At 49.0% G+C, this 27962-nt stretch overlaps 1 protein-coding gene across 5 annotated transcripts; it reads right to left on the reverse strand.

Annotated features, from left to right (window-relative positions):
* Positions 1 to 1514: 1514 nt before the first annotated feature.
* Positions 1515 to 27339, reverse strand: Ppcdc (phosphopantothenoylcysteine decarboxylase). 5 transcript variants are annotated; one of them, XM_036194117.1, is made up of 8 exons: positions 27283 to 27339; positions 26870 to 26933; positions 24769 to 24832; positions 22261 to 22443; positions 8797 to 8892; positions 7808 to 7936; positions 2659 to 2827; positions 1515 to 2224 (listed from the first exon to the last, which is right to left on the reverse strand). In XM_036194117.1, the coding sequence occupies exons 4-8, from the start codon at positions 22393 to 22395 to the stop codon at positions 2139 to 2141; spliced, it is 615 nt and encodes a 204-aa protein (XP_036050010.1). In that variant the 5' UTR covers positions 22396 to 22443; positions 24769 to 24832; positions 26870 to 26933; positions 27283 to 27339; the 3' UTR covers positions 1515 to 2138. The 5 variants fall into 5 exon arrangements, with proteins under 5 accessions (XP_036050010.1, XP_036050011.1, XP_036050012.1 ...); XM_036194118.1 differs by lacking the exon at positions 27283 to 27339 and adding an exon at positions 26058 to 26196 and having other exon boundaries at positions 26870 to 27276; XM_036194119.1 differs by lacking the exon at positions 26870 to 26933 and having other exon boundaries at positions 27283 to 27327.
* Positions 27340 to 27962: the final 623 nt, after the last annotated feature.

Here is a 27962-nt window from a genome sequence, read left to right on the forward strand (position 1 = left end):
TGCAATCAATCATAGTCTGAAATATGAAAGTTTATTAAAACAATTCTTAGTTTAAAGTCACATACTGGCTGGGCAGTGGGAGTGTACTCCTTTAATCCCAACACTTGGGAGGCAGAGGCAGATGGATCACTTTGAATTCGAGGCCAGCCTGGTCTACAGAGTGAGTTCCAGGCCAGGCTCCAAAGCTATAGAGAGAAACCCTGTCTCAAAAAACCAAGAAATAAAATAAAGTCACATACTGTGCTGAGGAACATGAATTATCATACCTCCTGCTCCATCCCAACCCAGACATTATTTAGTTCAGTGTGTCCATGTTGTATATAACTGACAGTCAGCTACTGTTGTTATCAGATCAACCACCTTCGTATCGGTATCGAATATCAGTGTTTGTGCTCAGATAGCCCTTATCTCCCTAATAGCCCAGAGCACAAGAGTAATGTTGCCAACAATTCAGAAAACCAGGGGTCGGGGATCTAGCTCATTGGTAGAGCGCTCGCCTACCAAAAAAACAAAAAACAAAAACAAAAAAAACCCCAAAAAACAGAAAAGCCAGAGAAGCATCAAGTGCTTCCTTATGTGAAAGATTCAGTCGTGGGCCAAGCATGATGGCACATACCATTAATCCCAGCACTTGGGAGGCAGAGGCAGGTGGATCTCTGTGAGTTCGAGGCCAGCCTGGTCTACACAGTGAGTTCCTGGACAGCCAGGGCTACAAAGAAAAAAGAAAATCCTTGTCTGAAAACACAACAACAAAGTCTAAGTTTTTGACTAACTACAATTTTAAAATTGTACACTGGAGTGGCTAAATTACCGTGTTCACACAGGTTTTATAATAGTATTTTAAATGACTGTATTTATTGTGTGTGTGTGTGTGTGTGTGTGCATGGATAGTACGTGTGCCACAGTGTGAGAATGGAGGTCTGAGAACAACTTTCAGCAGTCAGGTCTCACCTTCTACCATGCAAGTTCCAGGGACAAATTCACGTAGAGAGGCTTGGTAGCAGGAGCCTTTATGAAATGAGCCATCTTGCCAGCCCCTATTGTATTTTTAATTGTTCTTTTTTTTCAGCATGGAAAATAGTTTATTACAGAACAAAGTGAATAACTGTTCTATTTTGTTATTGTTGCTAATCTCTCACTGGGCCTAATTTGTAAATTAGAATTTGTCATTGGTTATGTATGTCTAGGAAGACGACATACGCATAGAGTTCTGTACTGTGGCTTCAGGAATCTGCTGGGAACCATGAGAGACAAACCCTCTCAATATCTCTATGATGGAAGAGTGGTCATACAGATGGGAAGTGAGGTCAGGCAAGGCCCGCAGCTGCTTAGTGGTAGGACTGAGACCTGAATCCCAGCTGTCTGCTTCAGGAGCGCTGTCCTTAACCAGCCACGTTGCATAGGAATGTGGGAATGCAAGTCAGTTGTCAGCCCAGAACCTTCTCTGGCCTCACTTGGCCACGCACCGACCTTTGAGGCCATAGATGGGATGTAAAGAAGGACAGAGTCTCCTAAAAGGTCACTCTTCTTTATTTCCCAGGGCCATCCGTGCCCCAACTCTCAGCAGTCTGTGGGAAATGTGACGTCTTGCCACCTCACAGACTTCTTGACTTTGTGTGACACCTGGAAGCTTCCAAGGCCTGCCTGATCAGGAGCCTGCTGGGTCAGGGATGTTGAGCTATGTCTCTTCTTGTTGCTTTTGTTTTGAAATAGGCTGTCACACTCACAGGCCTGGCTCACTATGTAGCCCAAGTCAACTTCAAAGTTGTGGCAATCTTACCTCCGCCTTCTGAGTGTTCAGATTACAGACGTGAGCCACCACACCCAGCTTCAGCCATGGTGTTTCTATAAGCAATTTCCAGGCAGAAGGTCCCTCAGTCATTCAATTATCCTTCTAGCAGTAGACCGTTTGCCTAGTTTGCTGGGCCTATCCCAGGAAGAAATGGGAGGGCCTCTGGAAAGCAGGCCTTGGGTCTGTAGTCGTTTAACTTGAAGATGGTTAGAGCCCAGGGAAGCTCTGAGAAGGTGCTAGCCAGCCCCTCCTCAGCAAGCACAGGCTCTTCATACTGTGCTGATGTCCCTCTTCAAGGGCTCAGGTTGAACTCACTAGGTGCAGGGACACATGACAAAATCCCAGTTCAACTCCGCTGGAAGCCACCACGCTGGAGGAACACTTCTTTCACTTTATCCACAATGGTCTCCACCTCAGCCATGGCTCCTAGACCTGGAAGCAAAGTTCATCTGTGGCTAAGAGCCACCATGTGAGCTAACCTTGCCTGTGGCTACACTCAGCTCTCCCCTGGGCACTTGACCCACATCCTAGTCCTGGGGAGCCCAAGTTCAGCTCAGCATGAGCTAGCTCTACCATATCTCTCCCAAGCTAGCCCAGGAGAGGCCCTGGGGGGCATTCATTTACAGTGTTTGTCCTATTGCCAGGGACTCTGCCAGACACTTCACACACCTGTCTCACTTCAGCCTAATGATCCTGAGAAACAAGAATTAGCACTCTATCCATTGCCAGATGAGAGAGCTGAGCTCAGAAAATAGTTCTGTCCAAGGTCAAGATGGGCCAGAGAACCATTGGACCACAGAACCCAAAGGTGACCCCCAAAGCAGAGCCCCTCTACAGCTCTGGGCTGAGTATGGCAAGAAGCCCACCTTGGTCTCCACACACCAGCTTTTTGCTCACACAGGGAATCTCCACATAGCCGAAGGCCTTGAGCTGGCCCACCTGCTGTGCAGTGAGAGGATGCTTCCACATGGCAGTGTTCATGGCAGGGCAGAAGAGTAGGGGCTTGCTGAGGTCCCAGGCCCGGATGACACAGGTCTGTGAAGAAGGGGAGGAGAGGTGCTGATGCTCTGTCTACCACCCCTCCTCAGTACCCCCAAGTTCCCCTTACTGTCCTCCAGCCACAGTCAGCAAAACAGCTGTTGACTAGGGATGGCTGGCTGTCACACATCTACAGAGATCTGTCCTTGCATCCTTAAGCAGGGAGGGGCTGTCTCTTCATCCCACATCATCTCTGCTTAGGCTCTGGCAAGGTCCGAGACACAGGAGATACTCAATCAGCACCCACAATGCCCCAATACCTCCACAGATCTCCACTCTGTATGCATTCTCCCCACTGACAGCCTGAGCCTTCACACAGGCTCACAACTGCGGGGCTGGGAAGCAATCCCAGGGAGCAGGGGCTAGCTTCACCGTTCATTGGAAGGCTAGAAACAGTGTTCAAGTTCTACTCAGCAACGGCTCTACTTCTAGGCTGAATAAACCCTGAGAATGAAAACATCCAACACACGATACCTTTTCTCATCCATTATCTCAAGAACCCTTACTGTAACCACCCTATAAGGAAAGTACTGTCCCTTGTTCACAGATGAGCAAGCTGAAACTTCCTGACTGACTGATAGTTGTCCAAGGTCACACTTAGATACAAACATGGGCCTGCATAACCACCCATTGGACTGGGCGGTCTCCCCTCCTCCCAAAGCTAGACCATACCCAGGTCACACAGCAGAGCAGCTATGAAAAGGCTTGACCAGTTCAGATCCTCCCTCCTTCTTTTCTTCCTTCCTTCCTATTTTCCAACTCAGAGTCTTAAGGTTGTGAACTCGGAAGTCATACAAGCTTGAAATCAAACCATGAATGCTAGGTATGGTGGCATAGCCTGTAATCCCAGCCCCGCTGGAGGCTGAGGTAAGAGAATCTCAAGTTCAGGGCCAGCCTGAAATATATACCAGGACTCTTTATTTTTTTGAAAAAAGAAAGAGCTGCCAGGCAATGGTGGCCTCACTCAGGGAGACAGAGGCTGGCAGACCTCTGAGTTGGAGGCCAGCCTAGTCTAAAGAGCAAGTTATAGGACAGCCAGGGCTACACAGAGAAACCCTGTCTGGAAAAAGAAGGAAGAGTGAGAGAAGGAAGGAGGGAGAAAGAGAGGGAGGGAGGGAGGGAAGAAAAAGAGAGAGACACAGAGAGACACACACACAGAGAGAGAGAGAGAGAGAGAGAGAGAGAGAGAGAGAGAGAGAGCGAGCGAGCGCAAGAGCGAGCAAGCACTGGGCATGGTAGTACACTCCTTTAATCCTAGCCCAAGAGAGGCAGAGGCAGGCTGATCTGAGTTTGAAGCCAGCCTGTCTACACAGCAAGTTCCAGGCCAGCATAAAAATAAGAAAGAATGTGCATGCTTTTGATGGTAACATGGTATGGCAGCAGTTTTTTGAGGCAGAGTCTCATGTAGTCCAGTGTAGTTAGATTTTTCCAAATCTCTCTTACCCGCCAGTCCCACAGTCGCTCAGACCCAACCAAGAAAGCATACAGAAACTTACATTGTTTAGAAACTGTATGGCCGTGGCAGGCTTCTTGTTATCTGCTTCTTCTCTCTTAAATTAACCCATTTCTGTTAGTCTATACTTTGCCACATGGCTTGTGGCTTACCAGTGTCTTTACGTGTTGCTTTCCATGGCGGCGGCTGGCAGTGTCTCTCTCCAGTCTTCTACTTTCCCAGAATTCTCTTCTCTCTTGTCCTGCCTATACTTCCTACCTGGCCACTGGTCAATCAGAACTTTATTTATACAGAGCAATATCCACAGCAGTCCAGGTTGGCCTCTGAACTGGCTACGTAGCAGCTGACCTTCAACTCTTGGCTCCCTGCTTTCCTAGGTGGTGGGATTAGAGGTGGGTACCCCAGATGCCAGTCGAAGTGTGAAAGCTCTTGGCTGAGGGGCTAACACTCAGAATGGGCCCACAACCAAGGCACAGGCTCAGGAGGCCAGGGAGAGCCTCCCAAAGAGATAGGCTCCTGTGCTCTGGCCACACCAGGCACCTCCTCCTGAGGGCTCCCGGGAGACAGCAACTGTGACACCCTCCCAGAAACAGAGTCCTTTTGGGAAAGGAGGAGGGGCAGAGAACAATGCAACATAGAGCCAGAGCCAGTGCCTGTCTTCAGTGCCATTACATCTCCTGGGACAGCAAACAGCCTCAGAATCCGACTGCTTGCGCCATCCCAGACACCAGGCTTGGTTTCCCACCAGCTCCTCTCAGGATGACAACCCGGCTATGAGTGGGCAATTTCAGTCACACTTCCCCTGGGCTCCATGCCACCTGCTGCTTCTGTGGGAGTTGTAAGCAAACCTAGAAGGGCCCTTGGTGATGTTTGGTGTGGGGGTGGGGCTGGCGCTCTAAATACTTTCAGAGCGGAGCACACTGACCACAGCAAAAACCCAACCCGTCTGCCCTCAGCAGGGCTGCTTCCCCAGCGTCTGGGTCTGGCTCGGAGGCGGCAAATCCCGGACAAACCACAACCTCTCTGAAGCAACTAGCAGTAGGAAAGGGAGAGGAGGACGTGGTTCCCACAGCCAGGTGACCGGCACCATGCTCAGTGCCTCGGCCTTGCCCCTGGGAAACCGCTCAGGCAGGGCAGAAGGCTGGATCCCAGTCAAGAGACTGTCAACCCTGGGGGTGGGGGTTACTCCCTCTTTCTGGACCTGACAGTTTAGCGCAGAGAGGCCGGAGCAGATGGAAACAGACATTCCCAGGCTGAGGGCCTGGAGACCAGGAATGCAGGGCAAGATCTAGCATGCTGCTCTCCAGCACCTTTCCAATGGAGACAGGAGAGTCTGGAAAGGGAAAGCAGCGTGAGCTTCCTTTCAGGATTCTAAGAAGACAGAGCAGAAGGTAGCCCCACAACCGAGGATGCTTACAGTTCAAACCGTAACACCAGAGATTGTCTGAACCGTGTTCAGGTTAGACTGTTTGAGGAAAGTAGTTAGTTCAGGGACATACCCCACTCTTCAGGCAATTCTGAAGAAGAGAACCTCAAAAATAGGGAGAGTGGCAGCCTAGAAAAAAAGCCAGGCCCTCAAGCCACGGCGATCCCATCACTTGGAAAGGGAAAGCAAGAGGCTCAGGCTGTCAAGGCCAGTGGGCTATCTGAGACGATATTTGTTTTATATGTGTGTGGGTATTTTGACTGCATGTATGTCTGTGCACCACATGTGTGCCTGCTGTCCATGAAGAAGGTGTCAGATCCCCTGAGACTGAAGTTACAGACAGTTGTGAACCACCATGTAGGTGCTGGGAATCAAACCTGGATGCTCTGGAAGACCATCCAGTGTTCTTAACTACTGAGCCATCTCTCCAGCTATAGGCTCTATTTAGAAAAAAAAAAAAGGCTTATAATAACAACAACAGAAAGGAGGCAGACCTGAGTTTTCAGAGGATGGGAAGAACCCTCAGAGAGCTGGCTGGGGTGTGTTCTACCACATCGGCTGCTGTTAACCTGCTAATAGGAGCCAGGGATTTGGGGGTGCATGGCTGAGCACCTCCCTCACCTAATGCAGAGCCCTGCTGCCCAGGCCCAGTCCTCCTGGGCAGCGAGGACCATGCTGTACCTGGCTCTGCTTCTCTGTCCTACCCAATCTGCTTCTGGCCACAGCATCATGGCGCTGTTCCTCCCGTCCTGTTCCTAGTCTAATGATGCTTAGTCACCAGCAGCTTCCCAGAAGAGGAGCTTAGAGTCTCCTAAAAAGCAGACAAGGGCTGAACGAACCCAGCTATCACACAAGCATTCTGCCACTGAGCTACATCTTCAGCCCTCTTCTTACTTTCTACTTAGAGAATTGTGCTGAAGCCTACCAGGCCTTGAACTTTTGATCCTCCTGCTTCAGTCTCTCAAGTTGCCAGGACTACAAGCTTATGCCACCGGGCCCAGATGACAGGACATTAATTTCATGATCTCCTAAAGCTCCTGATGCATCTTCAATATGCACTTCTTCACCATTTTCAACTCTAAAAAGGAGCTGAGTGTAGTAATACACACCTGTAATCCCAGTATGCAGAAGGCAGGACTGCCCAAGTTTGAGAGGATCCTGCATATTCTGTCTCTCTCTGTCTGTCTGTCTCTCTCTGTCTTTCTCTCTCTCTCTCTCTCTCTCTCACACACACACACACACACACACACACACAAATTCAAACAAAAATATTATGAAAGAAAATCACTTCCCATCACATACAAGCAGCACTAGTAAATGCCTACCTAGTGCCCAGCACTAAGCATGCTGCACAGGCTGACGGGGTCCTTTAAGTCTCTAGTACTCAGCAGGGGAGTATTCCTCCTGCCTGCATGGGTGATCACAAGTCTCTTCCTGTGTCCTCAGTATAAGCCCTCAGAACACGGGAGGTGAAAGGTCAAGAAATGGAGGAAGGGGGTCCATAAGACCTCCTCAGGATCATCACGTAAACAAAGATCGATGCTCTTTTATGGGAGCAGATCCCTAGAGGTCTCGGGTAAAAGCCAATCCGGCAATCACGTCTCACCTGGTTTCCCCTTCTCTGCAAGCTTCCTCTGATAGACGTGAAAATTGTTTGGGTTTTAGTTTGGGGCCAAAACGACTCTAGAGAAGGAAGTGTGTGAACTGCATAAGGACGCAGACACCCTCATCAGGGTCTTCACGTGTGTTTCTAGACTCCTGGGGGGGGGGGCAGAACTGATGGAGAAGCAGTAACGGACAGGAAATCAATGGGTGTGCATGCAGTGCAGAGGGCAGCCTGTGGGAAGAAGAAGGAAGAAGGGGGGGGGCACCTGGCTGACCACTGAGGGCAGGAGAGAGGTGGCCACTCCCAGACAGCACTGGCGAAGCCAGATGACCCATCAGGCCCGGACCTTCAGCCTCTTTGCTAAAGAGACAAGGACAGGGGGCTGCTCGGCAGACCTGCACTCCATAGTAGCAGATTTACTTGTACGGTGAAATCTGTAGCTCAGCAAACTGGGAGCAAGGCTGGAGAGGAAAGATACTAGGAGTCACTCACAAGTAAGTTGTCACAGATGCCACTGGCCACCTTCCCCAGAGTGTTGGCATCAAGGGGAGCCACTAGCATGAGGTCAGCCCACCTTCGCAGGTCAATGTGGAGAACTGGGTCAGAGCGGTGCTTCCACGTCTGCCAAAAGAAAGAAATGGGGGCCGTCAACCCAGCCATTCTCAGTATGTGTGTGGGGAGGGGATGATGGCCAAATAGGCCAGGTACAATAAGTTGAGAAACCCAAGGAAACCACCTAGCTCTCCCTCAGAGTCTTCCACTGTCCCCTCTCACAGTGAAGCTGGCAAACATTGGCCATGGAGCCAGCAGCTTGACAGAAACCAGGCCTGAGGAAACAAACGCTCCTTGTCTCTCTGAGCTTATTCCCTTTATGGTTTGGTTTTCAAGAGAACTGACATCTGGCAGGGAACTCCTGGCCTGTCTGCTTGAGGCGGATGCTTGGGTTGTCCAAGCCAGTAGAAGAGCTCTGGGGCGGTGAGAAATGAAGGGGGAGGGGAGGGAGGGGAGGGCAAACCAGCCAGAAATGTTCGGGACTGAGAATGTTTTAAAATGCCTGGCAGGACAGCCCTATGAGGCCCACACTGCGCGCCTGGCAAATCGGCTGGTGCCCACCCCTCCGCAGGGGGGCAGAGGCATGGCCAGCGGCCGTGGGAAGTAAAGCACTCTGGATAGCCTTGACGCTGAGAGCCACATGGACAAGGGTGGTGGGAACAGAGCTCCTCTGTGGTTTCATCAGCCCAGATAAGTACAAGGACACTCAACCCCAGGCACTGGGCCAAAGCTGAGCTCTGCCTGAAGAAGGCGGGACTACGGGCCTCCCGCAGGCCAGAAGCTAGACAGATGTTTTCCTCATTGCCTCTGCCCAGATGGCCCTGACCACTGACTTGAGCCCAGGCTGTGTGCTCCAGCAGCCAGGACCATAGGCTGCAAGGAAGATAGCTCTGTCCAGCTGAAAGAAAAGCAATGGGCCCAGCACTGACCTCCCATTCATCAGCATCACTGTAGAGGGTGACAGGAACATCCTGAGGGCTATAGAAATGTTTGGCTCTCTCAGTTGTTACCACTGTGACTTCCAGCTGTCACCAAGGAAATGGAGGAAAAGGAGAAAGAAAAAAAAAGTTACTAACGCCACAGGCGTAGAGGCCACCTGAGGGCCAGTACAGACAGATGCTCTCCTCAGCCTGGTGGTGAACAGGACTTCCCCTTAGCAATGAACCTCATGTTTACACAGCTACTTCCGCTGTCACTCAAAGGTCAGGCCCTGCCAGGTGTACACATTTCACTTCCCTATTTAAGGGGCTGCTGAGAAATGAGTCACCAACTGCCTCAGTATATAAATCAGCAGCCACTTGCCACTCAGGCAGTAGAGTGAGTCCGGAGGCAGTGGCAGGCAGACAATGGGAGAAAACTCAAGCCTACCATAGGCAGGAGAGACCAACCAGGGAGACTCATAGGACCAAGCTCTATGCCAATAGCTTGCTTGCTACAGGCCAAGGCATTGACAGCTGGTGTGTGCATTCGATGTCAGTCTCCATGCTCCAGTGAGAGTAGAGTGCCCTCACCTACTTCAGGAACCAGGCCTGGGTGTGGGAAAGGGCCTCAGGCTACAGACAGGCTCTGGGAAAATGAAGTCTGTGCCCCCTCCTACGGGGGTGTGGGGGTGTGGGGTGTGGGGTGTGGATGAGTGTGTCTTCACCTTGTCAATGACTGAAAAAGTACTGGTGCAAACCAAAAGGTAGTCTGCACCACAGAACGTGGCCTAGAGAAACAGTCCAGGAGGAAGTCACTGCCTGAGGCAGGGAGTAGAAAGCCACACCTTAGGAGAAACCACTGAGGCAGGAAAGGACATTCATCCAGGAGGACGGCTAGCAAAAGGAGACAGAAAGCATCATTGACAACCAGGGCTTTGTACAAAGGCCACAGTGTCTGAGCAGAGCTAGCCCTTAGCCTGGACAGGGTTCTAAGCAGTAAGCTCATGTATAAGCTGGAAGATTTCACACAAACTTCAGTTTCCTGCCTGCTAGAGAAACCCTGAAAGCTCCAATGCCTCTGGATCCAAATTCCTGCTGGATAAGAACTGGAGGTCAAGGCCACCTCTTTGCACACAGTCTAGTCGACACTCCTTCCCACCAAGAACCTTTCTCCCTGCTGCACAAAGCAGGGGGTACCATGCTCTGTAAGAACAGAGCTGAAGCTAAAAGCAGACATCTGGAAGAGGAAGACTGAGGAGTGGCTGCAGGCCTCGGGTCCCCAGCACTGCTGACTTGTCCATTCTGTCTTACTTCTACCTAGCATCCCTAGTCCCCCCCACCATACCTCAGGGATACTTTCAGATATCCTTTAAACCAAACCATCACTGAGAGCTGAGGGCCTCTCTAGGACACCTATGAACAAGCCTGCCAGTTCTAAGCAATGGCAAATGAACAGGGCTGCCCTGGCCCTCCACAGAAACCAGCCATGGAGTACAGCTTGGACCCACCACGGCAGGGAGAGCAGAGGAATGGGGAGATCATGCTGGCAGGGAGAGCAGAGGAATGGGGAGATCATGCTAAGGGGCTTTGTGTTTCCATGGCAAAGACACAAGATAATGAAAAGGCCAACTATCAGCTTAATAAGTTACACCATGAGAAGAACGATCCACAAACTCAATCATGCTTAACTTTCTAACTAGGAGAAGAAATTTCAGTCTACACAATAAAGGAAAGAGCAGGAAAAACAGGGGAGAAAAGACACACTAGGTAGAAAGTCCTAAATAAAATGACAAAGGTAGCCACAGGTGGGGCACACACCTGCAATCTCAGTACTCAAAAGGCAAAGGCAGCAGGATTATGAGTTCAAGGCCAGCCTGGGCTACATAGTGAGACTCTAAAGAGGACTGGGCCTGCAGCTCAGTTGGCAGAGTGCTTGTCTAACCTGCACAAAGTCCTAAGTTTGATCCCCACATGGCATAGCGCCAGGCATGATGGCGCACACCTATAATCCTCCACTCGGGAGGTGGAGACAGAAGATCAGAAATTTGGCGATAGTGATATAGAGTTCCAGGCCGTCCAGGGACACATGAGGCTATATTAAGTAAAAAAAAAAAAAAAGGGGGGGGGGAGGGAGGCTGGGGAGAGAAGGAGAGAAGGGATAGGAGGGAGCAGGCTCAGTAGTAGAGGCCCTGGGTTCAATTTCCAACACTGAAAAAAATACAGACGACAGAATTAAGTCCAAGTATGATAAATATAAAATATATAACAGCCTACACTTCTGATCAAAATACACATTTTTCTTAGCTGGCAGGATGGCTCAGTGGGTAAAGGCACTTGCCACTAAACCTAGACGTGAGTTCAATCCCTGGGACCTGATATTGAAAAGAGAACTGACTCCCTCAAGTTACCCTCGCATCTCCACATACATGCAGTGCATGTACACAGACAAGAGAAATATGTAAAACGTAAAAAAAAAAAATCACATTCTCCTTCAAACTGGGTGCAGTGGCCCACGCTCATAACCCCAGCTTTTCAGAAGACCATGGCAGGAGGCTAAGAAGTCTGTCTCAAAAGAAGACAGTAAAGGGCTGGCAACGTAGCTCAGCAGTAAAATGTTGGCCTAGCATGTGTAGCCCTTTGTTTGATATCCAATACTGCAAATAAAATAATAATAAAATAAGCTTCCAGCCAAGTGAAGTAAATTAAACTCTCAAGAACGCAGGAGGAAATGGCAGCAGTTGAGACTTGTCAACACACTTTTGGAAAACTAAAGTGGAAGGAAACATTAGCAGATGAGATCAGAAGCCCAAATACCAAGAGCCCGTCACAACACCGCTGCACACAAGCCCACCAGAGGAAAGGAGGGGACAGCTCAGGGCCCAGAGGCCTGGGGTACCATGGAGGGCAGGCAGGAAGTGGAGCTGAATGCAGGACTGTCTCACCACCTACAGGGCAGTTAAAGCCTCCCAGCCTCCATCTCAAGGCAGCAGCCAGACATTAACGCCATCAGAGCTGTCAAACAGGGGCCAAACAGCCCGGGCTAGAAGTGCTTCTACAGAGGCCCAGACACTGGAAGACTCTTCTCCACCTGAGCCCTTAACACTGGCTCTACAGCCGGAGATGCAGACTCGTGAGGGCTTTTCTGGAAATCACAAATGACTCTGGGACTACTAGGGGGTTGCAGGGAAGGAAGTTTTGAGGTATTAAATTCTGAGGACCCCCCAACAGAAGCATTCATTTCCAGCTGAGTCCTGGCAATGGAGAGAAGTTTCCAGCCAGCTTTTTCAAAGCCGAGTAAGTGTAGTCAAAGAACAGCAGACATGTGAAGAAAAACCTCCAGGTCGGGGAATAAGATTAAACAACTGAAAAGAAAACAGAAACTCATAGACAATGCAGAGAGAAGACTCAGAGCTGAGAGATGTACCCAAGAAACAAGAGCATAGTGCTGTTTTTTTCTTTTTTATGTATATGGGTTTTTTGCCTGTGTGTATAACCATGTACCACGTGCATGCAATGCCTTCAAAGGCCAGAAAAGAGCATCAGATGCCTAGGACTGGAGTTATAGACAGCTGTGAGCTGCTGTGTGGGTGCTAGGAATGGAACCAGGTCTTCTGTAAGAGCAGCCAGTGTCTTAATTGATGAGCCATCTCTCCAACCCCCACAGTGCTTTTTTTTTTTTTTTTTAAAGAACTATTTAGGGAACAAAAATAACTCTGGCAAATTAAAATTATAGTGAAATAAAAAATTCAGTGCACGGGCATGGCAGCTCGCATCTTTAATATCAGCACTGGGTGGTAGAGGCAGTATGGTCTGAGAGATCAAGGCCAGCCTGATCTATAACGAGTTCCCGTCCAGTTTACATAGTGAGACTCTGTCTCAAAAAGCCAAAAAGTAAATCTTACAATTTTTTAATCAATGCAAAGCTAGGAATGGCAGTATACACTTGAACAAAAATAGAAAACTATGAAAACAATCAGGCCAATGCAGGGGGGCTAAATCTGAGCAGTAAATGCCACAAGGAAATAACAGAAAGGGAGAGGGGAAAACTGTTTACTTAAGCCTAGAAGCCCAGCACTTGGAAAGCTGAGGCAGGAGAGCATGACTCAGAGGCTAGCTTGTGGCACACAGTGAGACCCTGGATCAAAACAGGGGAGCAGGGGAGAAAAGGGAGGAAGGAGAAAGGAGGACAAGGAGCAGGAGGAAGAAAGAAAATGAATGAATGTACTCAGGAAGCTGAGGCAGGAGGATCATGAGTTCCAGGAAAACCTGAGATACAGGGAGACCCTGTCTCAAAAACAAATGCACAACAACAGAACATAGCCCCCAAGGGGCTCCTCTTGCAGCCATGATTCCCACCAATGTATATGGGGTTTGCAATCAGCAAAACTCACCAAGTTCTCATCCATGCTACTACTAAGGCCACATCCAGGCTTGTAATCCCTCAGGGTTTTCTCCTAAGTCCCCACACTTACCAGAGTTGGCTCGCTGTTTGCTTGGTCTATAGCAGCTCCTAAAATCTGAATCCTGCTGCTCCCCATGGCTGCTCTCAGCCTGTACCCCCATCAGTAGCCCCCAAAGACGCTGATGAGAACAAGAGACCTTCCACAAGGCTCACATGCTAGGGGAAGGGGAAGAGGGATGAAAGAGAATCAAGAATGGATCCTTTGTGTGTGTGACACAAGGTCTCAAGTAGCCCAGGCTGGCCTTGAACTCCCTTTGTAGCCAAAGATGAACCTGAACTTCTAATCCTCCCGAATGCTGGGATTATAGAGTTGTACCATCACACACATTTTACGTGGGATCGACAAAGGCCTTTGAGCAGGTTCTCTACCAACTGAGCTACATCCCCTACAAGAATAGCCTCTTTCACTGGTTAGAAATGGTCTGTCATCGCCAGGTGTTCGAGGAAAATGTCCTCATGTAAGGCTAGGAGATACAGCCAGTGAGAGAGAGCTTACCTAACATGTGTGAAGCCCCAGATCCTAATCCTAGGTCCTAAAGAAAAACAAAACAAAACAAAAAAACCACACACACACACACAAACAAAACTTCACCTAAACCCAAAAATACTGTCCCAAATCTCAAATCTAAGATACAACTGAAGGGCTGAAGAGAGGGTTTGCTGCTCTGGCAGAGTACCTGGGTTCGGCTCCCAGCATCCACACGGCAGCTTGAAGCTATCTGCAACTCCAGTTCCACAAGACCCAATGTCCTCTTCTGTACAGGCCCTGCACACACTAAGACATGAATAAAACGGATACTGCCATGCCTGTTCCCAATGAGCCTCATAGAACTCACCTCCTTATTTATTTATTTTATTTTATTTTTTATCTGAGACAGTGTCTCACTAGGTAGTCCTGGCTGGCCTGGAACTCAGGCACACACCACCTGCCTTGTTTTAAGACAAGATTTGCTGTGGCCCAGATTAGCCTCAGACTTACACGGTGTGGTAAGGGGCTTTTAGCTTTCATTTCTAAGAGCTCCCCGCCCCCCATTCCGAACACCAGGTTCCTCTTTCTCTACTCAGAACTCTTGGAAAGATGCTTCTTGAAGCTCTGAGGGCTCCACTCTAATACCCAAGCCTCTTGTGAGCGCTAAGAAAAAACTCTGCTTAGGGCTAGCTCAGAAACACTCCCAGGTTGGTACTGTCCTTGTTCAGGGGGTCCTCTGGCTCTTCTGGCTCTTCACTAGGTTTTCTCTCTACATGCCATTCAATGTTTCAGAGCCTGTATGGTGCCTCCCCACATACCCACCACCTCCAAGGATCTCCAACCAGGTATCCTTTTGGTCTCCTATCCTAAGCGACATCTCTGCTTGAGATCTTTCCTTCAAGATTTTGTACTACCTCTTAGCCAGTACACTCTGGCTATCCTTCCAGGGTGTACAGTCACACTGCTAGGGAGCCTCCTGGAACAATGCATTCACTAAGAATAGTGTGAAGGACATGTGACAGGAAGGTCCTTCCCCATGCCCTTCCCCAAGCCTAGTGCTCGCAGACAAGCCTGGGCTAGTTTCTCTGGTTTTAAAGGGATGCCACTTGATCTGACTCATCAGCCATAGGGTCTGATTATTTCACCTTCAGCCATTTAAACAAAAGGTCCCGAGAGTGAAGGGTTGGGTAGGCTCTGGGTCAGCACTCTAGCACATGCATGCACACACACATACATACACACTATAGACTATTTACTCATTCATTCATGCACATCAGGCAAAAAATGCCAAGGGGTTCTGGCAGTGCAGAAAATGCCCTAAGGGCAGGGACCCCCCCCCCCAATGCTTTTCTGAAATCTCTGTGGGTTCTAGTGGAACAGAACTGGGCAGTAAAATCTTCTCCCCCACACTGAGTAACTCCTGAGAGTCAGCTCTGTGCTTGGTCCCCCAGAGATCCCTCTTAAGATTAGGTTTTGTACCAAGTATTTTTAACCTGTACTTCTTTGTGTGATGTGACTGAAGCCAGGCCAGACACGATTGCATAAGCTGTCTGCATTTTGTCTAGCATTTATAGAGATTCCTTCCTGAAACCAGTTCACAAGTCTGGTTTCCTTTTCTCTGCTGACTCTGGATTCTGGGGCTCCTAGAGAGTTTGGGTGGGGGACAGGGGTAATGGAGACAGAATTTGCAGTGATACCTCCACCTCTACTTTAGACCCCTGATCTGGTCCAGGTTATGACAGAGATCAAGGAAGTCTGTGTGGAAATACTTCACGGTCATAGTGTGAGAGAAACTCCATGGCCAGAGTCTCCACCTCTATCCTTGTTGTCTACTAGAAGCCAGTAGCATGACCATCCTTAGTTATGACAACCAAAACCTGTCTCTGGACATTGTTCACTGTTCCCTCAAGACACAACTGCTCTAATGGAGAACCAGGAACCTACAACATTATCCAGTAAAAACTCAACAGCAATAATGGAAACGCCTTACCAGTTCTGTTCAGTGTGGTCACCACCAGTTACAGGTGGCCACTGAGTACTTGTAATCTCTGCACAGGCAGAGATGAGTGGGTATTTCTAGCACTGCATGTGCATGTGAGGATGTCGCCACGGGAACAAGGGACTTTAAAGAGAAAGCGCCTGCTGTCTTAGGCACTTTGCTGCTGCTGTGGTAACCCACTATGACCAAGGCAACTTAGAGAAGGAAGGGTTAGTTGAGCCTACGGTGCCAGAGGGATAAGAGCCTATCACCATTACTGTGGGGAAGAGTAGAAGCAGGTAGGCACAGCAACTGGAACAGCAAACTGAGAAGACGTGAATCTTTGAATTCTGAGAGCCAGCCCCCAGTGACATACTTCCTCCAGCAAGACCACACCTCCTAAATTGACTGAACAGTCAGCCCCACCAACTGTGGACCAAATATTCCAAGGCCTAAGAGTATGAGGAACAGCTCATTCAAACAACATCTGCCATGTACTTATCCTGTGATGAGACAATGCATCAGAGCTTTAGCTTTGGGCCTCATACATACAGTAAAGGCACATATTTGGCACATGGACCCAGTAAAGGACCCTGACACTGAGCCAACATGTTCTAGATCTGTACCTATGGTCTAGTGTTCAGACAAGCTGCCACCAACCCAGGGATAAGAGTGACAGATATACTCCAGGCAAAAAGACTCTTGATGTCCAGAGCAGCAGCTGGCACACAGGAGATGGAGCTATGGAGGAGGTAGCCTCATGAACAAAGCCCTGAGTGAGCATGCCGATCTCTCATAAGGAGAGATGACTCGGCATGTGTTTACCATACATAGGCCACGGGGGCCAAAGCCCTCAGTCCAGCTTAGCCGAGCTAGGAGGCACAACATATGTAATATGACCATAGAACAAGACAGGCAGAAGCTAGTTCACAACTTCCTGAGTTCAAGTAGAGAAAGCCCATGGTGGAGACCTGAGCTCCCCAAGTTCACTCACAGCAGGCATCAGGAAAGTAGCCACTTTACTCACTGGGAGGTCTTGGGCAGGATAAGTTCCTCTCTGACATGGTTTCTGAGGGGGTCTTCCGGCTCTCTGGGATGACCCAGTCCTTTTATGACCCTTTTCCTTTACCCAGCAGGCTCCGCGGGAAAGTCTCTTGCTGCCCTGTTTCATGGCCTCACCAGCCCCTCACTGCAGCACCAATCCTGCTGTGCCTGTCCCCAAGACAGGAAAACAATAAAGATAAAACCACAGACATACTGTCCTGGGCTATCAAAGGAGGGTCGCAGAGTACAGGACCCTCTGCCTGGGTCCCAAGATGGTTGCCTCAGACCCGTGCCCATGGCGTTCATTCCCTAGAACTCCAAGTGAGAAGCCTGCAGGTAGAGGAAGTAGAGGCCAGCCAAGTCAACTGAGGCATAACTAGAATTCTCAGAGTTGCCATACCAAGATCACAGGTGGCTGCCACCTAGAAATTAACTAGAAAGAAGGGAGAAGGGAGGACCCAAGTCAAGCCTGGTTTCTCCTGCTCACCTCTCCTTGACGAATACTTAAAAAAAAAAAAAAAAAAAAAAAAAAAAGCAGCGCCTCACAGCACAGTCCTATAATTCACGCAACCAATGCCATTCTGAGCTCCATAGCAAGAATCTGCCTCAATACACACACACACACACATAAATGTAAATTTTTAAAAAATTAAAGGAAGAAAAGCAAAAAGAATGTTCCATAATCTGTCCCACCTCCAATTTCACTGTCTTAAAGAATACAAGTATACACATAGGTTAGAAAACAAAAATTTAACAGAATAATACAAAATGAAGCCCATCTCCCTCCACAACTACCTCCAAAGGGAAAAAATTGCAGGTAATCTTAGATATATAAACATTTAAAGGCATCATATTATATATGTTTTCTAGAATGGGTTGGAGACTCTTTGAACTTTGTCCCAACTGACAAGCTCAGAGGCAGCCATAGGCAATAGGTTAGTATATGCATAGGTCAGTATATGCAATTATGAAAAATAATGCATGAAATATTACAGCTCTTGATTCCAATTCCCTGTCATTTAAAAATTCTCTCATTTATTAGGGTGGGGTGTGGTGTGTGGTCAGAGGACTCTTTGGAGTTGGTTCTTTACTTCCACCTTTATATGAGGAGTGAAATCAAGGGATCATCTTGTGTTGTTAGGCCATCTCACATCTCATCTCATTTTTTGTTTTGTTTTGTTTTGTTTTGTTTTTTTCAAGGCAAGGTTTCTCTGTGTAGCTGGCTGTCCTGGAACTTGCTCTGTAGACCTGGCTGGCCTCAAACTTGGAGATCCACCTGCTTCTGTCTCCCAAGTGCTGGGATTAAAGGTGTGTGCCACCACCACGCAGCTGAATATTTTATTTTTAAAGTTTTAATTGTTAGGTAGGGCTGGAGAGATGGCTCAGCGGTTAAGAGCACTGGCTGCTCTTCCAGAGGTCCTAGGTTCAATTATCAGCAACCACATCGTGGCTCATAGCCATCTATAGTGGGAAATGATGCCCTCTTCTGGCATGCATGCAGATAGAGCACTCATATACATAAAATAAATAAATAAACCTTTTTAAAAAGTTTTAATTAGTATGTGTGTGTGTGAGAGAGAGGGGAGGGCGATGAATGAGAATGAATAGGGATTCATAGAGGTCTGATCTGATCCCTAGGAGCTAGAGTTACAGGCAGTCATGAGTCACCCAACATGGAAACAAACTCAGGTCTTAACCACTGAGCACTGTTAGTCCCCAAGATGTGAGGAGAAAGACCACTGACCCAAATCATCATGGCCAAATTAATTAAAGCAAGCAATTAATTAAAGCAAGGTTTTTTTTTGTGTACATGGGCTGCCTCCCTCTAAGGCAATGTTTGAGAGGTCAGAATTAGATGTGAGGAAATCAAGGTTTTTATAGCTCAGAGGTAGTGAGTTTTCAATGGAGGATTTGGTGGGCAAAATAGACGAAGGGGTTACAGGAACAGAAGATTATCATATCAAGTTAGTCCTAACTACCTCCTGAAACAAAGATATGGTGGCAAGGTGGCCGTAACAAAAGGTAGTCCTAATAAGGTAGCCACAGCAATTCTCCAGAACAAAGGCAGGGTTTCAGGATAACTGGTTGTTACCTTTTTGAAACAAAGGCATGATTTCTGTTCCGGGAACAGGCAGTATATAGAACCATTTAAGGTTACAGGTGGGGCATAGCCCATTTGCTCCTCCCATCTTTGGGATGACCCACACTAGTAGGAAGGGATCACTTCATTGTTCCAATCCACTTGAGAAACCCACTGAGAGGCTGCACTATGAGTACACCATAGCTCTGTACTGTCGGACTCAGGGTTTGTTTTGAAATCATCAACAATGCTATAATGAGTATTCTTGTACACAGGTGAACTTTTACAACTACAAGATTCAGTTCTAGGAGTGAAATAAAGACTATGAGCATTTAAAATGTTTCCTTACACTGACCAACTAGAAAAGCAGAATTTACTTCCTAAGGGCCTCCTTCCTCATCTTCAGCCCTGGGTGTCCTGATGGACGTGCCAGAAACTTATCTTCCTATCAACCCAAGGACTAGCAGCTCCTTCCCTCTGGCTCTCAGGCCCGTTGCCACCTGTCCTGAAAGTCACTACGGTGTCTCTGTCTTCTATTCCGGGGTCAGGTCAGACTTGCCCACCAGGTGCAAATGTTGAGTTGACAACCTGGAGGAAAATACTGCCCACAACAGTAACAATTATGGAGTTGCAAAACATTCTCCTAGATAGCCTCTGGCCCTAGTCCTGGGGTCTTGCAACCTGGGCACAACAGTAACAATTATGGAGTTGCAAAACATTCTCCTAGATAGCCTTTGGCCCTAGCCCTTTTGCCTTCACATCTAGAATCTTCTAATACCAGAGCCAAAAAGACCCCGGGGGTAGATGACCCGCAAGCCTGCCTTCTCTGCAATGCACAGATAAAATGACTATGGCTAAGGAAGGAAAAAAAAACAGAAGTAAAGCAGCTCAGAGTCGGGTGTCAGGACCTCCATGCCTCTCCCCTCTTCTTTCTTTCTTTCTTTCTTCCTTCCTTCCTTCCTTCCTTCTTTCCTTCCTTCCTTCCTTTCTCCCTACCTCCCTCCCTCCCCCTCCTCCCCCCACCCTCTCCAGACTGGCCTCATACCGGTTATGTAGCTAAGGATGGTCTTGAACTTCTGATCTTCCTGCCTCTGCCTCTGTGCTAGGATTACTGGCTTGCACCGCCACTCTTGATCTGATGTGGTGCTGGAGACAATTCCAGGACTCTGTGCATGCTAGGTGGCGAGTAGTCACCCACCTGAGCTACATTTCCAGGCTTTATTATTTTTTCGAGGCAGGGTCTCCTGCAGCTGAGGACAATTCCTGTTCCTCCTGCCTCTACCTCCCAAGTGCTGGGACTACAGGTGTGTGCTACCAGGTCTGGCTCAGACCCTCTCTCCTCCTACCTGCTGCTGTCTTACTCTTCTGACTCCAAAAACGGTGCCTGGGCTTTGCTGGTGACTTCCCTCAACTGTTCATGTAAGGCCAGCAGCTGAGTCCACCACGTACCCCTGCTTACTCCATTGCCACAGGCCCTCACATCTCTCTGACCTGCTGTGGGGTGATGGCACAGCCTCTAGGCTGGCGGCTCTGCCAGGACACCTGCACATGCTGGCATGCCAGGCGTGTATGCAGAATGGCCTGGCTACCTGCAACACACACCCAGATGCTTATTGACTATTCACAAGCTGACTGTCCTCAAGAGAACCGGGGAAACCCTTCTTCACATGAAAGATGAACCCAGCAAAGAGCTGAGGGCCATTGCTCCAAGAGACCCAGACTCCACGATACTGGGAAGCTCAGTACCCCCAGGGGAGAAACTGGAGAGAGGAGTGCCACCTGGAAGGGGGTAAAGGGGCCACCCCTGGTTACCAACACCTCACCACGCCCCGCAGGCAAAGCTAGCTTTAGCCTGCTGCCAACCTGCAGGATGAGGACACGGGGACCCTCACATACAAAAAGAAGCTGTATGTAGTTCCAGGGGCTTTTCCGATGATGGCGTCTCAACAATCTCAATACCTAAAGCCATTTGTGGCCCAAAGGCTGTGGTGCAGAGCAGAGGAGGGGTGCCAGACAGGAAACACACACTGGTGAGTGCTTCCATGTGCCAACCTCTGAGCCAAGCTGCTGTCAAACTGTCCTCTGTCCCCTCCACACCTGGGGAATGGGCAGGAGGGCTCATCCCAACTTTGAAACAAGAAAGGCAGGCCCTTAAGAGTCAAGTGTCGGGAGGCCTCCACAGTTCAGGGCCCTCTGGCTGCCTCACTTGGGCTCCAACCCCAGCCAGAGAAAGAGCGGGCCAAGGCCTGCTCCAGACATAGCCTGTCCTCTCTCCCAAGGGCCCAGGCTAAAAAAGCCTGGGGTGGGTGGAGCCAGCACCCAGCAGGCAGCCCTTTCCTCACACCCCCACACATGCGTGGGCTGGGAGGAAGTGGTGGAGTTCCCATCCCTTGTGCTCTGAGGCTGCCCATCTGTTTCCTGGGATAGGACTCCCTACCCCCATCCTCCTACCGGAAACTCACTTGCTAGGGCTATGGGAAAAGGAACTATTGGAGTCCCTCTCTCCCCAGGGGGTGGTGACAGCCTCAGAACCCCTTTCCAGGCCTCCTGCCCTCCAGGTTCTTGCTAATCAGCTCCTACCAACAGCTCTGGGCTCCTGAAGCAGAGAGCAGCCGTGAGAGTCTCTCTTTTCCTGACTGTGGCATGGTTGGCACCTTCTTCACCTATTTCAGCCTGCGGGGAGGGAGGGACTTAGAGAGAGGAGCAACATTCTGGGTAGAAGTTAGTAGAAAGTAAAGAAACAAGTCTTTCCAGTCCCCCACTGGAAGGCGCCCACAACAGTCATCTGCGTGAGAGGAGCGCCCTCTGCTGGACATGCAAGATACAGCCACTAGGGGGCCCCCATCTCAAGGGTTCTGCTGACACAAGGGAAATGAATCTCTATGTCTTAATGATGTCTGCCCTACAAAACCAGCAGTGGATTCACCAAGCAGTGCCCAGTGCAGCCTATGGTCCTGTGAGTTGAAAAGGAGAATAAAACCACCCAGGTTGAGACGGGCAGGGAAGGTGTGTGAGTGCAGACTTGAAAGGTGAAGAGAGGGCAGTTATAGGCAGGGGCCAACCCCAAGCAGTGGGCATTAGGTGGAACACAGGAACAGCAGGAGGCTACATGACCGCAGAGGATTCTGGGGAAGTGAGACATCTACCTGCTGAAGCTGGCAATATTTCAGTCTTTGAATTTCTGTTCCTAAATCCTAAGATATAAAACTAGTTAAAGTGGAGGTGGTTCTGCCCACACAATCTCATTTAATCTAGCTTCTGCTTATCTTGTACACTAGTCTGTCTCCTGTGTGCCCCACACACCAGCACACACAGGTGACTTCCTGCTTACAAACCAGGATTAAGGAAAAGGCCAGCCTGTGCACTGCAGAAGTCAGTGGCCCAGGAGCACTGACTCCCTACGCCAGAAGCCACTATGCTTGTCTTGAAAGGATACTCACCCCAGGAATGTCCAAAAGCTTTGACACCAGAAGAGGCAGCTTCAGGGCAGCGACACTTCCAGTGACACCCACAAGAACATGGAACTTTCTCTCCATTGAGGATATGGCAGCTGGGGATGGGGCCCTCAGTTCCATGTGGAGTCTCGTGGCTTTCTGGGAGCCTGGAAAGCCTGGGTTTAGAATCTAAAACAGAATAAAGGGGATCATCTTCATTCAGTCATAGGACAAGCAGCTGGCGGCACGCTCTAGACCATCTAGATGCTGGAGTTGCTGTGGGTTTCAATGGTCCCAGTTTCTGGGAGAAGAGAGTGTGATGATCAGGTCAGGCCTCCTCCTCATACAATGCTGTCAGCGCCATACCTGTGCCATGGCTGCCCAGTGACTGTCCCAGAGATTATGTCACATAAAGATGTCATTCAGGCTGAGTCCTGAAGGGAGAGCACTTTTTCAGACAGGAGGAAATCACTTCAAACGGAGAATGGCAGGTCTGGGGAACAAGGTGTAAGTTAAGAGAGAAGCTGAACAGTCATGAGGGGTTAGGAAGGGCCAGTCAGGCTGCACGACCAGCTCTGTTCCCAAATGTCAAGAGTGGTGAGAACCTGGTGCTTCGATGTAAGAAAGATGATACTGGAGCTGGCAATGTGTGGAGGGGCCATGGCCAGTGGTGGAGACTGAGGGGCTACTACAGTGGGCCTGGCTGGCTGGTGAAGAGGATGGAAAGAGAGGATGAGGCCCAAAGATGCTGTGACATGGAACCATAGGCAAGAAGAGTGCTTCTGCAGCTAAGAGACTTGCCTGGAACTCTGTCCTGTATCTGTGGACCAGGCTGAGCTCCAAACTACAGATTGATTCCTACGAGCCCAACGCAAAGCAGTAGACCACTCCACAGGAACAGCAGGTTGGGTTCCTCTCCTGGCAAGTGCTTGTGAGGCAGGTTGACGCATGCATCAAAATCTCTACTCTGGCAGCTGGGCCAGCACACCTCACTCCATCAGCTACACTCACTGAGGATTGGACTCTGGGCAGAAAACTGTGGAAGATACCTGCCTTTAGAGACTCTGGGGATGAGTTTGAGATGGCCCTTTTCTAGAATGAACCTATCCAATGATTTCACACTCGATTTATACATCAGTTTCCTTTGCCTCTCCCTAACTCCAGCAATTTCCCTAAATGAGCAGATTAATCACCAACTACCACTCCCTCACTCTCACAGCCCTAAACATCTGATGAGTGAATAAATTATGCACAGGCAGCTGTCCTGTGAAGCAGGAGTCCTGGGTCCTGTCCAAGACTGTACTCCTGACCTGGTGTATGACCTTGGGTCAAAATCATTCCCTCCCCGAAACTCTTGGTTCATGTGAAAGACACAGGGCTAGGAAGATCTGGTTTCTGAAGCCTCCTCCGGCACAAACTGAGTCAACGCAGAAGACACAGGTAATGTCTCTTTCCACAAGGCGAAAAACCCTAGAAGATGTACTCCAAAAGGTCATGATCGCCATGGAAGAACCCAGTAGCTCCCTCCATGCCTGGGTACCCAAAGGAGCCTCTGTTTGGCATTTAGGCATATACCAAAAGAGCTGAGGGGATGCTCAATTCTCAAAGGGATTAAGCACAGACAGGTTCCCTGAGCACGATTCTCGCCCAACTTGCCAGCACTTTAAAATATATATATAAAGTTTTATTTGTATATTTATTGTTTATGTGTGTTTTGACTGCATGTATGTCTGTCCATCAGCTGTGTACAGAGGCCAGAAGAGGATGTCAGATCCCCTGGAACTGGAATTACAGATGGTTATGAGTTGCCAAGTGGGTCTAGGGAACCAAACCCAGGTCTGCCAGAGAAGTATGTGCTCTCTTAATCACAGAGGCTTTTCTCTGTGCCCCCCCCACCCCCTGCCGACAGCACTTTGAATCTTTTCTGTAATTTGGAGCCTCAACCAGGACCAGGCTTGTTAGAGAACCGAGTCCACCAAGAAGCCTGGGGAGCACTGTTGACAACTGATAGAGTCCACGGGGCCTACTAGCCAGCTTCCCAGAGCACATAATAGTAGGTGAGAGAGACGTTTGGGTTGTTGTTGTTAAGTTATTTTGTGTTTAATTTTGTGTCTGTATGTGACTATGTGCACTTGAGTGCAGATGCTCTCACAGGCCAGAGGCATCCAGTCACCTTGGAGTTAGCGTTTTGGGCAGTTGTGAGCTCCCCGACATGGGTGTGCATGCAGGTGACTGGAATGGGACTCGGGTCTTCTACAAGAGCAGTAGTGCTCTTAACCCCTGAGCCATGTCTCCAGTTCCATGAGAAGCACCTTCTTTTTTTTTGTTTGTTTGTTTTTCAAGACAGAGTTTCCCTGTGTAGCTTTGCACCTTTCCTGGAACTCACTCTGTAGCCCAGGCTGGCCTCGAACTCACAGAGATCCACCTGCCTCTGCCTCCCGAGTGCTGGGATTAAAGGCGTGCACCAGCGCCGCCCGACGAGAAGCACCTTCTTGATTCTGCAGCAACACTTACCTGTCAGTCCTCAGACCGTGACCCTGTCCTACTTCAGTCAGACGGTGCAAGAACAGGAAGAGTCCTGCAAAACAGAAACACAACTTCGTCTCTGCAGTCCCTGAGCCCGAGGGTCATGTGACAGAAAGCTGGCCACTGCACTGCTCAGTCCAGCTGTTCCCCACAACAGGCCCAACTGTGGCCCAAGATGCACTGCTTGGTCTGCTAGCCAAGCTTTGCCCAGGACCAAAGCCATTCTTCTAAGATGGAGTGGGGGAGGGGGAATAGTTGAAAAATAGGAACTAGATTATTTAACCAATATTTGGAAGCGAGGTCAAGTATATTCAACCCAAGAGTCCCAGGGGAGTGACAGCTGGCAAGAGTTTGCTCTCCAATATCAAACTGCAAGCCAATTAAGTCTCTTCCTCCACCCAGATCCTATTAAAGACTTTTTAAAATTTTTATTTATTGACAGTGGGGGTGACTATGGGCAGCATCTCACTTCCCTAGCTCCTGCCACTCACAGGAACTGTGAGCAGCAGAGAAGAGTGGACAAGCAGGGAGCAGGTCACGACTGAAAAGTCTGATTCCTGAGCTCAGGGACCAGGGCAGCCAGCCATGTAGGGGAGAGCCACAGGCAGGTAACTGCACTTTCTCTATCCTTCAGAAAGATGAGAAGATCCTTTGCTTACACAATAAACGTAGCCTCCAAAACACAGTAACGAGAGGAACTCTTTCCCATACTTTAAAATGCTTCATATTGGTGTTTCTTCCTAGCTGGTTAATGGTATACCTTCTGATACTTTGGAGCACAAGTTTTCTAGCCCAATCCCTTTGGCTCTGGAGGGCAGTTAGGATAGCTAACCCTCTATCCTAAACACAGAGTTCACTGGTTTGAACAGATGAGTCAGTACATGTCTGTATTCCCTGACCTATGTATCATGCTTGTCCAGGTATGTCCAGGAACTGAACACCATATCTAATTCTCTCCCACCACTACTGACCCTCCCAAGAAAAAAACTCAAAAGACAAGATTGTTTTATCATATAATTCAAGGTTCCCCTTAAACTTCCAGAATCAAACTTGAGTTACTCTTGGCTGGCCTTGAACTTAGGGTTAATTCTTCTTTCCAACCCTCACAGGCTGAAGTACAGGTATAGGTACAAGTACAGGTACAGAGAGACGCCTATATTACTAATGTGCTGGCTACCGCATTTGCTAGACCAGACTTTATTTTAAGTGGCATATGCAGAAAACACATTTTTTTTTTCATATTTTTACTTGACCTGTATTATGACCACAGAACTTACACTTCAAGAGAAAGTGGGGTTTGATGGCACATGCCTTTAATCCCAGCACTTGTGAAGAAGCAGACAGATGTCCATGAATTCAAGATCAATGTGGTCTACATAGTAAGTTCTGGGCTAGTCAAGGATACAGAGAGACTGTCTTGAACAGAGGAAAAAAAGGGAAAAGAAAAAGAATTTAAGATAGAGTGCGCACACACACCAGAGAAAAAGGCCTGTGTGTGACATGTAAGTCTCCTCTCCGTTGAATCAAGGTCAAAGTGTAATTAAAGTTTCAGTTTCGTGGCTACCTTCCAGTAACAAAATGGGCAAGAATGTAGCCAGGAAAATGTCACCACCTTACACCAAAATCCATACCACCCAGCACCTAAACCCATTTCATGGTAGTGGGAAGAGTAAGGAATGCTCGTTCGGTCAAAAGGCTTGGCATTCTAATGGACTTCCCTCAAACCAGAAGTAGGCATGTTTGGCTCTAAAGCTCCTCCAAGTTTCATTTCAGCACCTCTTGAGGACACATGCCGGAGGGGAACCCCCAGCTCCCAAGCACCCATCACTTCCTGAAGCTGGGGATCTCTCCTGCCTCTCTTGCTTCTAATATCCCAATGGTTCATTGACCAGGAAAATTTTTTCGGAAAAAACTGCCCCCATTCTAATTTTTAAACGCTGCTCAGCACATTTAGGGATTAAGCAGCTAAACACTCCCAGGGGTTTCCTTTCCCTAGTTTATTAATTTAAAATACAGTTTGAGGCAAGTTGGCTCGGTAAGGAAGCTTGCAGCCAAGTCTGAGGCCCTGGATACGAGTGACGGGACTTACATGGTGGAACTGAGTCCCGCAAAGTTGTCCTGACCTCCACCGCACGCCGTGACAGCACCCCCTCCTTCAAAATAAATGAAATTTTAAAAAAGTTTGCACTTCGGGACGCTCCTAGATCTCTTTGAGGGCAGCTTATGCTGCAGTTTTTCAAAGGTAAGCGTCAAGTGTGGGTGTCCTGCTTGCGCCGCCTTTAAACTAGATTCAAAACTCTGGTCAAGGATAGAGCATACTGTGAGCCGGCACACAGGGGCGGCTGCAAACCCCCAACTCTGAGCTCGAGGCCACGCCCGTAGCCTCACATCACACACATAACACATCAACCCTCACTCGAACCCACAGCTCGAGGAGCTTCTCCCACCGCCACATCAGGCGGGACCCAGGGACATAGCTTCCCTGCCCCTTCCACGGCTCACCCGCGCCAGCCGTGCAAGTATCGCGGTACCTAGGCGCCCTTGCCCTCCGAGTCTAAATGGCACGCGAGAAAGCTACGTGATCGCATGGCCTTCTGGGAGTCGTAGTCTACTTCTCTGCTTTCTGGGAGTTGTAGTCACCGGAGCGCCCAGCGCTTTGTACGTCCCTGGAGCTCGCTCCAGGAGGGACATAATTGTGTGTTTCTCCAACTCCCCCGCGCACCTGTTCAGAACTCAGGCACTCAATACTATTTACCACGCCTGTTCTAAGAGCCAGCTCTGCTCTCGAAACAAACAGGACTACAGAAAATTAGAGGCTAAGAATAATGAAGCTGCAGGATCTAAGCCACAACTCTAAGCAGGAAATCCATGTCATTGAAGCCATCGCTTCGAGAATTTTGGGGGGAGGAGGGGGGCGTTAATTGGCTGGTCTGGAACGCAGAAATCTGCCTGCCCCTGCCTCTGTCTCTTAAATACTGGGATTAAAGGAGAGTGCTACTTGAGAGGTATCTTGAGAGGTGACCAGCACAGAGGATCTAGCAGCACTCCTAGTGGGCACACCTTTGGCAAAGACTCGGCATATTGGAATAATTGTCCTCACCCTGCAGCAATCATAGGTCTCAAGAACCTGTGTTCAGTGAGGCTACTGAATTAGCTTCAGGTGGCCCACCATGGGAGCAGAG

The sequence above is a fragment of the Onychomys torridus genome, chromosome 7 (assembly GCF_903995425.1).
Source record: "Onychomys torridus chromosome 7, mOncTor1.1, whole genome shotgun sequence".
NCBI classification, from domain to species: domain Eukaryota; kingdom Metazoa; phylum Chordata; class Mammalia; order Rodentia; family Cricetidae; genus Onychomys; species Onychomys torridus.

What these genes read in the sequence shown, in the direction of transcription:
- Ppcdc (XM_036194117.1), bottom strand. Translation starts at nt 22,395, where the DNA reads ATGGAACTGAGGGCCCCATCCCCAGCTGCCATATCCTCAATGGAGAGA. An exon ending in GTGATGCTGATGAATGGGAG is followed by an intron (nt 7,937 to 8,796) that starts GTCAGTGCTGGG and finishes TTCTTTTGGCAG; the next exon opens with ACGTGGAAGCACCGCTCTGA. An exon ending in GCATCTGTGACAACTTACTT is followed by an intron (nt 2,828 to 7,807) that starts GTGAGTGACTCC and finishes CCTTCTTCACAG; the next exon opens with ACCTGTGTCATCCGGGCCTG.